General features: G+C 46.0%; 1 protein-coding gene across 3 annotated transcripts in view; it reads left to right on the top strand.

Annotated features, from left to right (window-relative positions):
* OVCH1 (ovochymase 1) overlaps positions 1–17,740 on the top strand; it is a 1,142,331-nt gene that overhangs the window by 75,200 nt on the left and 1,049,391 nt on the right. The window contains exons 2-3 of one of the 3 annotated variants that reach the window (XM_085652349.1): positions 8,492–8,563; positions 16,406–16,512. In XM_085652349.1, the coding sequence (XP_085508475.1) occupies positions 8,492–8,563; positions 16,406–16,512 (179 nt within the window). Of the gene's footprint in view, positions 1–8,488; positions 8,582–16,405; positions 16,513–17,740 lie in introns of all 3 variants that reach the window. The other 2 variants (XM_085652348.1, XM_085652347.1) reach the window with 2 other exon arrangements.

Here is a 17,740-nt window from a genome sequence, read left to right as displayed (position 1 = left end):
AGAGGATTTGTTGGTAGGTCCTCTTTAATGATGTGATCAGTGAGGAGGATATGCCAGTTCTTACGTAATATCCTCTTCAGTTTATTGGCATTTTCAGAAAAAGTTGTAATCAAGCGAAAAGCACCATTTTTGGACTTATTGACAGCTTTCTCCACAAGAAGGTCTTTCCTCGGGATTTTATTTACTCTATCTAGGGCACTACCCAGAACTGCTTCGCTATAGCCTCTCACTCTAAAGCGTTGCAAGCTCAATGCTGCTGCTTTTTCAAATTCCTTATGGTTGGTGTTGTTCCTTTTCAGCCTAAGTAGCTCCCCATATGGAATACTATCAACCAGTTTTTTGGGATGGCTACTAGTAGCAAAAAGGGTGGAATTCCCTGCGGTACTTTTCCGATAGAGTTTAGTTTGTAGCTGTCCATCGTTTACATAAACAGTAAGGTCCAAATAATTAACTTCCTTGGTGCTAACTTCACCTGAAAATTTAAGATTCACATTGTTACAATTTAAAACCTCAATATTGAAGAAACTGGTTGATAGTATTCCATATGGGGAGCTACTTAGGCTGAAAAGGAATACCAACCATAAGGAATTTGAAAAAGCAGCAGCATTGAGCTTGCAACGCTTTAGAGTGAGAGGCTATAGCGAAGCAGTTCTGGGTAGTGCCCTAGATAGAGTAAATAAAATCCCGAGGAAAGACCTTCTTGTGGAGAAAGCTGTCACTAAGTCCAAAAATGGTGCTTTTCGCTTGATTACAACTTTTTATATTACGTAAGAACTGGCATAGCCTCCTCACTGATCACATCATTAAAGAGGACCTACCAACAAATCCTCTAGTTACGTTCATCAAAGCTAGATCACTCAGAGATCATTTGGTCCATAGCTATCATGACGTAGAACCCACTAGGATATCTTTTAAAACACTTAACGGTTTCTTTCCCTGTGGTAAGTGCAAAGCCTGTAAGAAAAGCAAACGCACTTTAACGTATGATGTACCTGGACTTATCACACCTAAAAAGATCACCAAGTTTCTCACATGCACTACTCCCTATGCTATATATTGTTTAGTGTGCCCTTGTGGGCTCCGTTATATCTGGAGCACTATTCATCCGGCTAAGATTCGGATTCTTGAACAAATGAGGGCGATTAACAACGTAGATGAATCCTATCCAGTAGCGAGACATTACAATAAGATGCATCGCAACAATATGGATCTTCTTTCTTTCTTCTGCTTAGATCATGTACCACAAAGCCCTAGGGGCGGTGACAGGATACAGAAGCTTAGGCGTTTAGAATCACGCTATATTATCGACCTACAAAGTAAGAATCCGCAGGGCCTTAATAGTAGTGAAGAACTTGCTGTGCATTTAGGATGAATCGATTCACATTGTCATATTATGATGAATTTTTCCTCTGATTTCTCTACTTCTTGTATATAATCTGCATTTTTTGTATTGGACATTAACTGTACTAATTGAGTATGTATATAAGGTGCGCATTTACGAGTATTATCATAGGAGGAATAATATGAGCCCATCTGTGGGCAGGATGTATGTATGACTCCCCTATGCTGTTGTGTCCTACTCAGTTCTGGTGTAACTTTTGAGACAGTATATGAACGCCCATCTGTGGGCTAAATCAAATCCATTATATATTGTGGTAAGAATGTATTTAAACATTTTTACATGGAATTCTGCCATATTTATTGCATTATTTCTTTTTCTTTGAGACATTCAAAGATGGCGTTATGATTTGTTGACAATTTAAGCTTAGTCTGTTTTCTGTCTCTACACCGGAAACTTTGAAAGTGCTTTAAATGTGTAATGGCTGCCGCGTTTCATTGCAGAAATTGACGAAGGCTGAGTGCCGAAACGCGTCTTTGCTCAGGGTTCAAACAATAAATCCTTTTTTGAACTCTCCCCCTTGAGTGCTGTCGTCCGTGATGGGTACGATTACCTAATGGAACTGGGAGCTTAAATATTTGAAGCGGGAACACCCCCGCTTGGCGTGCACCCGTTCGAGAGTGCAACTGGCTGGTGTTGTGGAGCGTATATATATATATATATATATATATATATATATATATATATATATATATATATATATATATATATATATATATATATATATAAAAGGTGTAAACCTGGCTAAAGATTTATTTTTCAAGGTCAAAATGGCAGTTTCAGGGGGGCGCTAGAAGGCGCGCACCACTGAGGCTCAGGCGGTAAGATACAATCCGGCATCATCCTGCTCCCACATGGACTCTGATCCATAAATTATCAAAATTAACATTGGAAAGTGCCCAGATACAGCGGGCGCGGCTCAGTTCTAGTACACAAGTTTCAGCTGAGACCCAGCTGCTGGCCCCTCAAGTAACTAAACGAGGCCTCCCCCTGGACCTGGGGAGACTGGGCCTATAGAGACGTGGGCGCGAGGTGTGAGCGGGGCCGGACACATGGAGCCGGGACCTGCGGCGATTGAGTGGGGACGCCTACTCTGCCCTGGCGAACAGTCGGACTGAGGGCCCGGGCTCCGTGGCGATTGATGAATGAGACTTCTGCTCAACCTGGCCTTTGGGGGAATACTTGCAGGGGAGGAGTAGCAATCACAGGCTATATATGCAGAGAATCGGAGCCTGCCAACACACGGAGAGAATGACCTGAACAGAGCCACATGCTTCTTAGACCAGTGTTCGGAAGTGATTAAACATGGCACCCTGCCTAGCCGGAACAGACGCTGAAGAGAGTAGGGAACAAGCTCTCTTCCCAATAGCTGCCAGAAGAGTCAACGTCTTAGTGGAACTCCACTGCTCATCAGAAGCGGGTGACTTGCGCGGTGTATACACCGCCGGCGAGAGGCGACTGATGCACCAGAATCTGACAATCTCACGGCTGTCTGGGGGGTAGCTGCTGAGAGACTAAATTAAAATGGAACTGGATAAGACTCCTAGTGCTGCAATGCCCCCCCCCCCCGAATGCCCAGAGATGAGCCTTGATAGTCGCACCAGCTGGATCAGACTCTTCACTGAAGATCCACAGCAGGTAGGGAGTATAAACCAATGCCTGACACATTGAAAAGCTGATAGGACTAAGCAAGCAACTCTGGCGATATTCTGACACCTACCCACCAACAGCACAAGACGATAGCAATTTCCAGTCGGTATGCAAACTGATCAACGCAACTAACCATTGCCTCGGGTGTAAGCCGTACAGCCATTGCATCACCCAGTCAGAAAATAAAACCAAGCACAACAGCTGGGCAGGATAAATCAAGCAGGCTAAACTGCCATTTGAGCCCCGGAAGACCCACCCCCGAAGCCAAGGTGATAAACCGTAGTCCACTGACCCACCAAGCGACACTCTGCAGCCTGCAGAAGCTGATATAAAAGCATTCCTCATTACCATGAAACGTAGCCTCACCTCAATAGAGACCAAAATGGACACCATGTGCAATCGGATAGACTTCATGGCCCAAAAACTGGAGAAGCATGATGAACGCATTGGGGAACCAGAACGACGAATCTCTGATCTGGAAAGATACCGCTACAGCCAAGGAGTCGCAACTGTCACAAATGGACCATCTGTTAAGTCATAAGTGTCAAGAAAGAAGATCTTGAAGCGTGCTCAAGGCGCAATAACATACGTATTTTGGGGGTGCCGGAAAGCGCCAACATCGGCAAAATGGAAGAATATGTTGAACAGATGCTTTGCAAAGTGTTTGGCACCGACGCATTCTCTTCCCAGCTGGTGGTGGAGAGGGCACATCTCTCTCTGGGCCCTAGACGGCCTCCGGGGGCACCATCCAGGCCCATAATTGCCAAACTGCTCAATTATACGGATCGAGAGACGGCACTGCGGATGGCAAGCACAAAACTGCAACGTGTGTATGAGGGGCATAACATTGCTTTATATCCTGATTTCACAAATGTAGTCCAAGAAGCCAGGAAGAAATTTGCACCTGTCAAGAAGAAACTAATCCAGGTGCAAATAGACTACCCCAATGATGTATCCTGCTCGGCTTCGGGTCACCCATCAGGGAAAGCAGCAATTCTTCACTAACCCGCAGCAGGTAGAGAATTTCCTTAAACTAAAGAAGCAGCGATCTACTCGAGAAAGGGAAGACTCTGAGGCCCGATCATCATCGCAGCTGTCAGATGACTGACAAACTGTATTAAACTGGTTGCGAGTATAAACCGTGAATTGCATGATTGAACATGTACCCCATGCACACAGACTAGCTTAAGGCTTTAAGAGGTGTCAAGATGGAAGCTGATGCAGTTAACAGGCACGCTTAAATGCTTAAAATGGGCCCATGCGAGTTGGTAAGCACGCACACTCTCATTCCTGGGCACCCCTCTCCCTTTCTGACTTCGGGGAAGGCGGGAGTGGGTTGACCTGCTCTCTGATGTTACACCACAGGGTGATCCATCTTTTACTATTTTCTTTCAAATAATGCTCTTGAGTGATTTACGTCCGTGTCAACTTTTGCTCCTTGTTTACTTGTTAATCTCCTCCCCCCCCCCCCCCTCCTTTCCCTTTTATTCTAGGGAGTTTTTTTCTCCTTTTACTACATTATCGATTGTTGTAGCTTTACCTAGGACAACTGCATTGACCTGTTATGGAGACTATAAGTGAATTGCATTTACTTCGGAGGCAGTTACGTGTTTTGGTTATGTGGAAAGGTATAGGGATCCCGACAGGTTGGGGTTGTTGATGTGGGGGGGGGGAGGCAGAAGGGAATGTTTGATTACAATCACATTGCATGATACTGAAAGGTATGCCTTGCCTTTACCAAGAAGCATAGAGCACACAAAGATAGGTACATCGCATGATATCGAAAGATATGGCTTGCATTTACTAAAACACGCGGCACACAATGATTGACTTGCTGTACTCCATAACAGACGACATAAAGAACCACCTAGATGACACTGTTGTAAACATCCAGCGATACACTTTGTGACCTTGAACATAAGGGGACTAGGAAACCCACGTAAGTGCGGACAAATACTAGCCTATCTGGACAGGCACCCACCTTGGCACAGTGATGCTAGCTAAAAAAAACACTCCATATATACATATGGGCTCTATTTCAGACCCTCAAGGCCGCTTCAGTATAATGTGGGTAAGCTGGGTTCTCACTCAGTAACTCATTTAGCTGTTATGGGCCCAATATTGATGACCTGATGTTTTTTTGCCGTTCTATGGGGGAAAATAAAAGACATGAGCTCGGCTCATGTCATAGGGTGGGGATTTCAACACCGCACAACCCGACGCTAGACAGATCACAGCCACATCATACCCACACCCAACAAGTATGTGATATCATAACAGAGCACTGCCTAATAGACACGTGGCAGTGTCTACACCCAGAATGGAGAGAAGGCACATATTATACTGCTGTACATGCGGCATGGTCGAGGTTGGATTACTGGGTGATTTCTAAGGGGCTCAGCACATGGCTGACAAATGTGGAACACCTCGCATGCACCTATTCTGATCACTCCCCAGTGGTCATGAGCCTCACTCCATCGGATGGGTGCATTCCATATATGACTTGGCGCTTAAATCCCGCTATGCGTTTAGATGCGGCATTCCAAACAAATGGACCAGGAAATCCAAGACTACTTCCAACGTAACATGGGCTCAGTTAAGCGAATGACAGTGTGGGAGGAGCCTAAAGTCACCATCAGAGGGATGTGCATTGCCAAGGGGGGTGGGGTGCTCAGAGACCTGCGCTCAATGCTCACTCAATTAGAGAGCCAAATGGAGCAAGAAATTAGCTGCTTACCATCTGCACTCGTCAAATAGCACTCGGAGACAAGATCACTGAATACCGAGACACAGCAGAAAGAGCTTGTTTCGAGGCAAATACTTTAAAGCTCGCAGGTCTGGATGGGGACGGGGGGGGGGGGGGGGACGGCCAAGTAAGGCTCTAGCCCAGTAGATCTGTAAGCCCAGTTCTCAAACTACATCCTGGAAATTCAAACATCAGATGGGAGGACAGTTAAGGATACGTCAGAAATCCTCCATACTTTTCAGGCCTTCTACTCCTCACTCTACACCATGACACAACATCTGCTCATGCTGCAGCAATATCTGAAGCCAGTTGCTCTTGGCTGGCTGGGAGGCTCTCATAGGGAGTTCCTCTCTGCTGAGATAGAAATAGATAAAATTCGGGCCGCGATCATGCAACTTCGATCTGGCAAGGCCCCTGGGCTAGATGGCATACCAGCTGATTTTAATAAAGCATATATAGGACACCTAGCTCCTATCCTTAAAAAGGTGTATGCAGAGGCCATGAAGGAAGGTACTCTGCCTCCTACAATGAGGGAGGCATCCATTATTTCCATACTCAAGCCTGGGAAGCTGGCTGATAGGTGTGAATCCTACCGACCACTTTCCATGATAAACTGTGACGTGAAAATATTAGCTAAAGTACTTTCCAACTGATTGAGTCTTCTCATGGGAGCATTAGTGCTACCAGACCAAGCAGGCTTTGTGCCGGGACGGGCCACCTCCCATAACCTCCGAACCCTGTTTACGGTGATGCAAGATATCGACCTGGACATTACAGCAGTCGTAGTGTTTTTGGATGCCACTAAAGCGTTCCATTCGGTAGAATGGGATTATCTGTTAGGAATACTGCAGAGGATGCGAATGCCACACAGCTTTCTGTCTTGGATACAACTGCTCTACCACCAACTACGGGCCAGAATACTAATAAACATTGCACGCATATTTGATAACTAACTCAGGTGAATTAGATGGACAGAACATAGATTTCACCCCCCTCTCTCCCCCCCCCCCCCCAACGGACTAGGATTTCAAGAGGGATGCAGGTACATTGGGAACCCAATCCGCAAATAGGATGTCACTTGTGTTCCAGGAAATTAGAGATCAGTTACAGGGCACAAGATACCAGATACTTAAGAATGTGCAATTTACTAATCTGTCATCTGAGGAACGATACTAAGATTTAAAAATGTATGTCCTAAAAGTGCTGTAATGTACTTCTCGCTTCTTAAATGTTATGAAGATGCTAATGATCAGGGCCCGACTGGGAACCAAAACCGGCCCTGGCAAAGTGCTCGGCCGGCCCCCCAGGGGGTTGGGGGTGCGGCCGAGCTGTTTGCCAGGGCCGGTTTCGCCGATTTTGTTACAGGGGCCGATATTGCAGCTATGCTGCAAAATCTGCACTGTAACAAAAACAGCCCCCCAGGGGCCCAAAACCAGCCCCCGCCCTGGCGGCCCACCGGGGAAATGCCCGGTGCCTGCGGCAGCCAGTCCGGCCCTGCTAATGATGTGCTCATGTTGCTGTATTTCTGTATTGTTTTGGAAATGACAAATACATTTTTTTTAAATCCTAAAAGTTTCACCTGCACCCACAGGCTGCAATGGCAGGCCTGAAAAATGTTTGAACGGCTACTTAAGTAGGTGGCACTATGAGTGCTGCAGGCCCACTATTGGCTATAGTACCACTTTACTAGGTACTTATAAGTAAACATGGTAACATTACATTCCACCCAATTGACACATTTATTTTTAGGGAAGGAACACCAGCACTTTAGCACTTGTTAGAAGTGGTAAAGTGCATTATGTCTTAAGCCAGTGGCGTAAGAACTTGAGGGGGTTCCTTTGCAAAGTACGCGGAGGGGCCCCCTCTAAGCTCAATTAGGGGCTCTACGGCCAAGGTACTGTGCTGAGGGAGCCCCCTGGAGCTTGGGGGCCTGTGTTACGCCTCTGTCCTAAGCCCAGCAAAAACAGGAGGATTGAAGGCAAAAAGTTGGGAAAACCACGCCAAGGATATCAGATCTAACCATAGTCAAGCCTGTTATCAGAGGACACTGACAGTCTTTGGCATCTTACCCACCAGCAGTGAAATTGGCAGGGCAGTGCGCATTGATAATGTCTTGGTATACTTGTTGCCAAAGGCTAGGTGGCCCACTGTCACTCTAATTAAATATATTTAAGGAAGGACCGTGGACAATTAAGCTTCCAGGCCATACTAGAAATAGGAAGGCACTAGGACTTTAACTAATAAATGTGGAAATGCCTTTTTATGATAGTCGCCTAAACCTTCACAACCTATATGAATCTTTAGCCGTGCAACATCAGTGTAGGTCTTTATAACATAATTGAATGAAATGGAATTAAGAGGTTCTGACCTCTTCTGCAACATCCTGATAAGTGCTGTGTCAATATTGTCCTCTCTGCCTAAGTGTCTAATATTATGAAGGATAACTCTAAATAGCTCAAAAAAGCAAATGTTCAGGATCCATTCTTATCAAAGTAATGTTATGCATCCTTGGGGATTGCAACGGAATGCTTATTTTAATACCTTCATGGAGGACATAAGGTACATATTTTCTGTCTTATGTGCTTTGTTAGTGTGTGACAATGTACAATGTGTGACTATGAACAATTTATTCTACAGTTAAATTATTTTTTTTTAAATACAATATTCATTCTCTTCCCCTTTTAAACTTGCAGCAGAATTGACCAGCATGGTTCCTGGGAATGAGCGGGAGCTGCTCATGCTCTTGTCCGAAGAGAGGGGCCAGCGAGGTGCAGTGGAATTCCGTGGTACTTATATCTTCCAGCAGTGTCTCTTCAGAGATTGTGGCATCACATGCAATCAACTGTTGTGGGGCCTTTCTGCAAATCTCCCTTTTTGTTTTTTTACCAAGCATAGCTTTGACGTTGTCCTAATTTAGGCTACAAAGGTTCATACCTTAAAGTCCATTAAATAACTAGTTGTAATATTTCCCCCTAAGCATTTCCTTGTCCGGCTCTGGAATCATTGTTTGTCCACATGGTGGAGCTAAGCAGCCCGCTACCTCATTATTAAAAATATATTTATTTTTTTAAATCACACTTCCCGCTAGAATGTCAAAGGTTCACCTCTACCTAGAAGCCTATTTTGTTCTACTTTGGGATGGTCTTTCAATCAGGTCCTATATTGGAGGTCCTGTTAGCTCCTGTTATTACTATTCCTATGTGGGGTTTGTTGTGAATCCTGCTCCTGTACCTCTGCTGGGCTTTTGCCTAGTTTCTGCTGGCATTGTGTGCAACTACACACCGCCTTGCTGGGCTTCTTTGGGGCTGTATGGTGTCGCCTGGCTTCCTGGTGGGCTTGAGGCATAGGTTGTAGTTGCTCATCTGGATGTTGCTGGGTGCCACTGCCAATGGGCGTGGTTTTCCTCTGCCCCAGGATAGTAGAGCTTGGTGTGGCCTTCCCCTGTGTATTCTTGGCAGGCCTTACGGCTGGGTCGTAAGTTTATTGTAAAGTACTGAAGTACCCTTCCCTTCAGGGCGGCTGGGTGTCCCTCCTCTTCTTCCTCCATTGGGGTGGGGTTCTGGGTGAGATTTCCGGTGTGTTCCATACCGGAAGGGGCTGGGATGTTTCTATCCTTTAAAATGTATTTGAGTCTCCTTTACACCTGCATATGTGAGTTTCCCTGGCTTTGTAATGGTATTTAGGCTGGATGTGGGCTTTCTCCTGTTATCCCAGTTGGGCCTGGATATTGTAGGAAGTGTGCACTATTTCACCGTCTCATCTGCATGTCACTGCCTACTTGCTGGCCTTGTTCCAGGGGGGGCAGTGTGGGATAGCTGCATGGTCCTGGCTCTGATCTTAGGCTTCCACTTTGGTGGCTTCCTACTGGTATTGCAGAGGTGTGCCTGCTCAGTGTAAAGCACTGTCCTCCTTCGCTAGTGGGCAGGTCAGTGTCGACTCTATTTTGTCATTGCTTAGATAAGGGCTAGAAATGTGCTTCCTCCTGTTCTTCAAGATGTGCTTGTGTGATGTATGCCTTCAATCCATGTCTTCCACCAACATATTTGCACCTGCTTCCTGCTGAGCTTAATGTGGGCTGAGTAATGCTGCTTATGATGTGTCACTTCCTTCACTGCCTCCCTTATGGGTTTGGAGGTATACAACTGGTTTACTTGCCTTGACTGGGTTTCAGGCTAGACTTTTTTGTTGCCATGGACTTATGTTGTGATTGGAACGTGTTCCTGGATCAGTCTCTGCTTGACCTAGTTTTTGGGCCTCCACGTGCTCCTTTTTCTAAATCATAGGGTTTTAGTCTTCTCTTGGAGCCGATCCCTTGTGCCCTGCCAGGAGTGGTCTTGTCTTATGTATGTTGTTGGGTTGCATAATGCTCGTGTTTTAGAGCTTTGCATTCCTGTGCTTCTCTGCTTGCCAACCCCCTTTGACTTGTGTGGGAGTTGTTGGTGGACTGACCCAGGCACAACCTTCTTTGTTTGGTTTGGCTTGCGCATCCTCTGAATATGTTGCACCAGTGCTCTTCTGCTTCCTTTGCCTTCCAAGCTGATTTGTGTGGAGTTTTTTCCTTCTCTTTTAGATTTTCTGCCTGCCCCTTTAAAATTTGATGCTGTTTTGGACTATTTTCTATGCATTCTGCTGCCGTGAGCCTTGGTTCAGGTGATGTGTGCTTGTGTCCTGGTGTGTAGTGATGCATTGATCAGATTTCTCTGGGGGCCTTCACTGGCTTCCAGTTGGGCTTGGTGCTTGTGGGTTGCTTCCAGGTATTCCCATGTTGATTTCTACTTGACATTGGTTTCTCCCACTACAGTGCTGGAGGGTTGATTCTACATTCCTGCTTTGGCTTCTGGACCACTCTTTTCTTGGCTTGGAGTTCTGGAGGTGGCCAACCCTGCCCCCACTTTTATTTTGCAACATTGGCTTGCCATCTTTCCTTATATTTGGATTTACAGTTGACTTTTGCTTTCCTCTGGGCATATTGCTTTCACTCTCTGCTGGTTTTATGTTATATTGTGGCTAGTCATGTGTTCCTTTTGTGTCTCCTCCTACCCCTCATCCCAAGGTTTGTGTTGCTTTTATGGTGCTGTGGGAGATGTGGTCATATTTCATCCTGGTTTGCCCATTTGTTCTTCCAGTGGAGTCTGTTTTTCCATAGTGGGAATTTCCCCTTCTTCCTGGTTCGGAGTGGGACGCCTTTGTCCGGTCGCAGTTCTGTCCTGGTGGACTGGCTCTTACTGTTTTTTTTTTTTTTCTTGGTGGGGTCTGCTCTGATGTATTCCATGTCCACAGTGAGTATGTTGATGCTTTCTCCCTCGGTAGCTTGGTGGGATGAGGGCGGTGTGTCTTGTAACTTTATGAGCAGTGCTCTCGAACCACGGTGCAAGCAGCGGCATAGATTTTGGCGTAGAGCGGCATCGTCTGGGATACCAAGGCGTCGTCGTGTAGGGAGGCGGTGCAGAGTGCAGTGCCCACAGGTCGTGGTGCGAGCAGCGGCTTGGTGGTGTCAGCAGGTGTCGTCGGTAAGACCAGGGTCACGGTGCGGCGTTGGGTGGTGCCCTCTGCTGTGCCTTCAGGACACAGTGCGCAGTGGCGTCGTAGACAGCATTCGGTTGCTTTTTCCTCTGTTGCGGCACAAATCACACAGTCCCCAGTGCTGAGGGCAGAAGAGCTTCAAGTCTTTGCTGTTCCTAAGCCTTCTTGCACAAGGGGCATGCTCTACCTCAAGCCCTTGGAGAAACTCCCAAAAGTAGATTGCATAAAGTCCAGTCCTTTCACTGTCCAACACAGCAAAGTACACAGCAAAGTGGTTGTTCCTCCTCACAGCTTCTCCAGCTCTTCTTGGCAGTCTTCTTGATCCAAAAGAGTTCTAAAGGTCAGGGGTCTGCACCCCAATATTTATATCCCAAAATATTTTGATCTCTTAGGCAGAGAGTGTCTGTACCTAGCCAGAACAAGTTCTGCCTTCTCTGGTGTGACTTCCTGGCAGGAGATGGAGACGGCATGGTCGGAGGCAGACGAGGCCCTTTGAGGTGCAAGGAAATCTCCTCCCCCTTCCCCAATTGCAGCCCAGGTCTATTCAGCCCTTTCCTGACCCACCTAGACTATCTGGAGCCACTCCTGCTCCCCAGCCTTCTGTCATCCAAAACCCAGACAAGCAATCCACATTCCAGCAGAGGCACATGGGATGACTGAGCAAGAAAATACCTACTTTCTAAAATTGGTATTTTCAAACACAGAATGTAAAAATCACCCTCACTAAAAGATGCATCTTTAGATTCTGAGTTCATAATGGAGTTCCTGGAATTCTAAACTGATATTCAGAATGGGAATAAAGAAAGTACACATTTAGTTTGGTAGTTTAGTTCAGACGCATTGGCACTGGATTACATAGAAGTTGACCGCGTTGGATATTGAGCTTGGGAACTTCAAAATGGCGCTGACTCGCGCTTGCCGATATCCTAGTACTGGCATAGGTCAGAGGTGTTGCACGTGACACGCCTCACCCCGGGCGCAGGAGTTTAAACTGAGATACCTCTTCCGCATCCACACATGAACGTGAGTCGTAAGAAGGGGAGCACTGATGACTGCACGATGTATGGGTACAAACGTGGGTTGGTTACCGTATCGTGTCCTGATGATTGATAGATACTTGGGCAGGCACATGTGTGATTGGTCATGATGAGCGAGTACAGAGTATATATTGGCCCACCTATCAGTACTGGGTTTACAGTTTACCTGTCTGATTAACACTTGTTACAGGTGGCATACTTTTATTGCACGTTTCTGAGGAATGACGTAATGTGCATTGTTCCTACACTGTTGGATATATGAGTAAAGGATATGTTTGTTTCCACAGATGAACAATTTTTAAGCAACAGTGGTGCTGTTCATAAAAGGGATATAGTGTAAGAGGTACACACCCTTTGACACTGTGGGAGCTGGTACACAGGTCATTGGCTCCCACTTGGTAAATATAAACTGTGATGTTTTCGAAATGGTGTCTGGGGCTATGCCTCTACCTGTTTTTAAGTCGGTAACTGCTCTGAAGGAAGTGGCAAATGGTGGTTTTTACCAAAAGAATGTTTGTGTTTGTGTCTGTCAGTCACTCGACATATACAGTCAGATATCCAGTGAGGTGATTCCTGACCTCGAAGCCCTGACGAATTTGCTGTAAAGAAATACAGGCAATGAAACATGTTGGCCTACTGAGAACGGGTATATAACATGCTGTTTTAAATACTGAGCAAGCTCACTATTTTGGATTAAAGGATCATATGCATGCGAGTCTTAGCTCAATTTTAATGTTTGAGACATTTTTGCCTCTTGCATTTCACGGGGTCTCTTCCTTTTCTTATTAGTGATCTTTTTTCACTAAGTACACCTCTGCACACTTTATTTACTGGACTCTTCATATTCTTTCATTGCACATGAGAAGGTTACCATTGATAAATACGTGGGCAAGCTGGTGAGAACCTGCCAGTAGCTCCTCTGGTGATGCACACGTGAGGTCCTTTCTCTTTTCCACATACATATTTTTTTAGTGAGACACATTTTAATATTATTGGTATGTGTTATGAGTGTTCCGACAGACCTCTTTCCTTTATTCCTTTTCTTATGAAGTAAATAAAATATTTTGGGCATAGAGGACCGGATCAGACTGCGTAATTAATGAAACCGTTGTTGGGTTGAGGTGGATACCCCCCCGATACCGGTCCTACTTAAAATATTGAGGATTGCCCTGCCTGCCAGATTCTTGTTGTTTGAATAAGTGTGTGCACCAGCCAAGTAGACATGGCAGGTACAAACTGCGCGCAGACTCCGCAATGGTGTGTCTGAGTTACCTTTTACGGGCCATTCGTGTGGGTGGCACAATCCTGTTCTTCAGACCACCAGCGGCATTTGATTCAAAGGCCCTGGCACACGCAGTGCACTTTACTAGAGACTGACACATAAATCAAACAGGCCAATCAAGGAAACACAAATCCATAACACATTTTACCACAGGAGCACTTGTACTTTACCACTGATTAGCAGTGAGAAAAGTGTGCAGAAACACTAAGCCAGCACAAACAGTCTGAAACGGGAGGTCAGAATGCAAAAAAACTCAGGGGAAACACGCCAAAAGATGCCAAGTCGAACAGCATGCCATAACTGGTTCTTGCTTTTTGCTTTCACCTTTCTATTGTTGCCGTTTCCTTTTGGGAGCATGTGGATACTTTAGGCTGCTAGAGAGCAGCCTTTTCTTGCTTCTGAGGCCTCTCTATGTTTGGTCTTTCGAAGGGCCAGTGTGGCTCTTGCTTTGGGCTTGGCGTGTTCGTTTTGTAGGCAACCGCTCTTCGCCTGCAGTGCACTGGGATCTGGTGTGGGTGCCTCACGTAATGCTCCTGTTTTTCCCTGCTTTACCATGCTTGCTTGTTTGCTGCTGTAAGATATGGGTAGCTCTTTTAATCCAGTCTGCTAGTCCTTTGAAAGGTCCTCCTGTCACCTGTGGTAGCTTTACTGGTGTTCTGTGTTGATTGCTACCAGTGGATGTTGAAGCTGACTGTATGGGTTCATCTTGACATGCTTCTGGTGCTGCGCCTTTTCTTGTTGAGCCATTTGCTCTAGCTACTGGTGGCATTGTCCCCTGTACTCATTGGAGTGGGAGCTTGACCTGTTTTGCTTACTTTTACGTGCTTTCCTAATTGGGGCTTTGGTTGCTCAATTCACCCAACAGTTTTTAGTGTGACGTCTGGTAACTTACTTTTCCCTTGTAAGGTATAGGGCCAGGGCTAAACCGGTTTGCTGGGGATGTTTGTTCATTCCTGCAGAATTTTTGTTTCTCTGCCCCATTGGCCTTGGTTTCTAGAGGTATACTTGATTGACACGTGTGCTAGATTAATGCCAATTCTTTCTGAGATAATCTCCTTCATTGGCATCCCGTATCCTGCTTTTCTGTGGGTTGTGCTTTTATTGGATGAACTTGAAGATTTTGCCCTAATGTGCTGTACTGTTCCTTGTGCTGAGTCTTCCCCTACTGTGTTACACTGTGCTTCCTTCTGACTTCCCCTTTGGGTTGTCTTTGTTGCTTAGCTTTGGCTGGAGTGTGTTTATGCCCTGTTTTGGATGAGGTGCCAGTTTGTGGCCCTACCACTAAACTCCTGTGTGTGATTGTAATTGCATTTATTTTGAGGGGTGGGGGCTGCGTTGTCTGACTCAGCTCCCCCCTCTAGTATGACATTCCAATTTCTTACCCTCAAATAGTCTTGGTTGCCCTTGGGAGTACCTGCTCTTATGGACAGTCTTCATGCTGCTCCCTTTTTTGTCTCTTTTGGCTCTCTGCATCACTGTGCGTTCTTGGACTGGTGCTTGGCTCTGGCTTCTGTGGCGCTCCTGTTGCCTCTTGTGGGGCCTTCTCTGGGAGCTGAATGCATAAGTTGTGCCTTTGGGCTTCTAGTACTTGTTAGCTTTGTCATTGGCACTAAGGGCTGCTTTGGCCATCTGGGTTCAGCCCTTTCTCCCTTGTGTCTGAAGTTTGGCATCAATCTCCAAGGAAGTCAGCGAGAAATGTCAGTCATGCCTTCCTTGGTAGTTCCTTATGATGCAAGGACCTTGCAAGGACATCAGAAAGTAATGCTTCCATTACTTGCCTGTAGTTCCATAACTCCAACTCTACTCTCTCGCCCCAGTCCTTTCAATCCTACAGCCCCCCCTGTTGTCTGCCTTCAATTGCAGTCTATTGGCTACATAGGTAAGATATGCTCTGGTTAGAGGGGATCCTTTAATGTCACTCCTGGTTATTCTTTTGGGTAGACCGAGGGATGCCTGTCTCTAAAGTGACACTTTATGACTTAAGGAGAGGCCATGGAATAGGCTGTGAAGAATGGTATTACCAGTAAGGAAGCGAAGCATTGTGTGCCACTTACGTCATTGCTAGGTTAGCATATGTAACATATTGGTATTGCATTGTACCTATCAAAGTTGTTTTTTCCACAGTTTCATCTGCTCCAAACCTCAGCGTTGTTGCTCAATAGCAGTATGTAACCTATCACCTCACATAAACAACATTGCACATTTGTGACCATAAATGGTTGTACCTCACAACTAGGCCGTACATTTTATTTCGAAACCCAAAAGCAGATCCATTTTTATTCTCACATGTTAATGCTTCTGGAACATTTTGTAGGTTACTAGCGGTCATGGGGGTTTGTAATTTTTTTTTCTGATGGTAAGGAAGACCGTTATATCAGCAGTCTTCTTCTCAGTGTCAAATTTGCTCTTGGGTGGATTTTGCTGTATAATTAGTATGTTTGCCTTTACCTACTCTAATCCCTATGATTTCTGATCACTTTCCAAGGCACAGATTTGAGCCCCCCCTCACAATCTAAGAGGACTGTTTTCTACATGATTACTTGTGTGAGGGTCAAATTCTTACACTTTTCGAATGGAAACATGGAGTCCTTCTTTTTTTCCACTCCTTCTCCCTCCCTTAACCATCTTTCTCTCCTTTTGGTGGATTGTGTCCCCTCTTTCAGAACACTTTCTGGAATATTGATGTAATAGCGCAACCCTTGAGGGTGAGTAAATACTTACATTTGTATTTAAAGAGAAGTCGAATTAATGCATTTTTTGCACTTCAGGACTGAAATGTGGTGACGTTCCTGCGGAAGCCATAACTAAGCGGTCCAGCTTCACTGTGCGAATTGTTGGAGGAAGAATTGCGACACCGGGAGAGCAGCCGTGGCTGGTAAATTGCTCGCATTACTCCTTCACATTACAAAATCATTGGGATTTTTTGTGTGGCTTCAAGTAATACATGATTTCAGCTTGGTTTGACCTCAAAGCAGCCCTTTCTAATCAAACCATGAAATGGCATTACATTGTTCGTTTGGACTAGACATCAACTTTGGAAAGTTATTTTTGTAATAAACTAATATTGCAGTGAGGACATTTTGTGTGTGGGGTCAATGCCTGGCCATCCTGGCATCCTATAGGATGCGGAAGATTTTCTCTGGTTGTGTATTTCATGTATGCAGATGACGATTAAAATGATTGGTTGGACACCAGAGAATTTCTCATAAGGCTACCATTGCAGAGTGCTTAGCTGTTATTGCCACATGGCCTTTTTTTTTTTGTTTAAGCTACCGAAGGTGGGGGTTTGGGACAGGGTGACCGCATTCTGACACCCAACTTTCACTGTTGTGGCAAGTACGTAAAGATGCCCCATATATTAAAAAAAAAATGTGGAGGGGCGTGGCTTGGGAGCCAGCAATGGTAGTAAGAGCTCTGCCGCCCAATACAAATCTGCATCCATCCACAATCATCTGGGCGTTTTAGCCTATGTTGATCCCTAGCTGCGGCGACACCACAGCGCCTGTCAGGGGCACCTGAAACTAGGCACCGAAGTGGAGCGGCTCACCTATTACAGGAAGCACCAAAAGGCAGCTTTGAGCCAGCTGTGTGCTGCGATTGCTTGGTACGCCCCGGAGACCCTGTCCTGTGGGCTGGGAGTCAGAGGGAGCAGTCATCAACTTTCCATGAGCACCTACATCTGGGGGCAGCGCAATCCCCAAGAGTCAGTTGGAGCAGTGGGCTTGCTTCCACACCAGAGACTGCATGATACTGTTGGGCGAAGGGCCTTCCCTCATTTTCTCTCCCAGCTTGGGCATAGGTGGGGCCTTTTTGAGCCCACAGCCTTGTGCAACGGTCAGGGCTGAGAGGACTGGTCTGAAAAGAGCCCCCCCTCATACATTGGCCCTAGATCACAGCTCAGCACCTCAACAGTGGCAGCATTGTCATCGAGGAGTGGAAGAGGTGGGGTTTCAGGACTTGATATCCGAGACCCCACCCAACAGCGATTGCACCTTCGGCCATCATTCCTGGAGGTGAGGCGCAGGGGGTTGAATCTACTACCCGCCCCCACACATCTAAGTGGGTGTTGAAGTGATTGCGGAGGTCCCATTAACGGGCAACCA

Source organism: Triturus cristatus, chromosome 4_1, assembly GCF_964204655.1.
Source record: "Triturus cristatus chromosome 4_1, aTriCri1.1, whole genome shotgun sequence".
Taxonomy (NCBI): Eukaryota; Metazoa; Chordata; class Amphibia; order Caudata; family Salamandridae; genus Triturus; species Triturus cristatus.
This window is presented reverse-complemented; position numbering and strand designations above follow the sequence as displayed.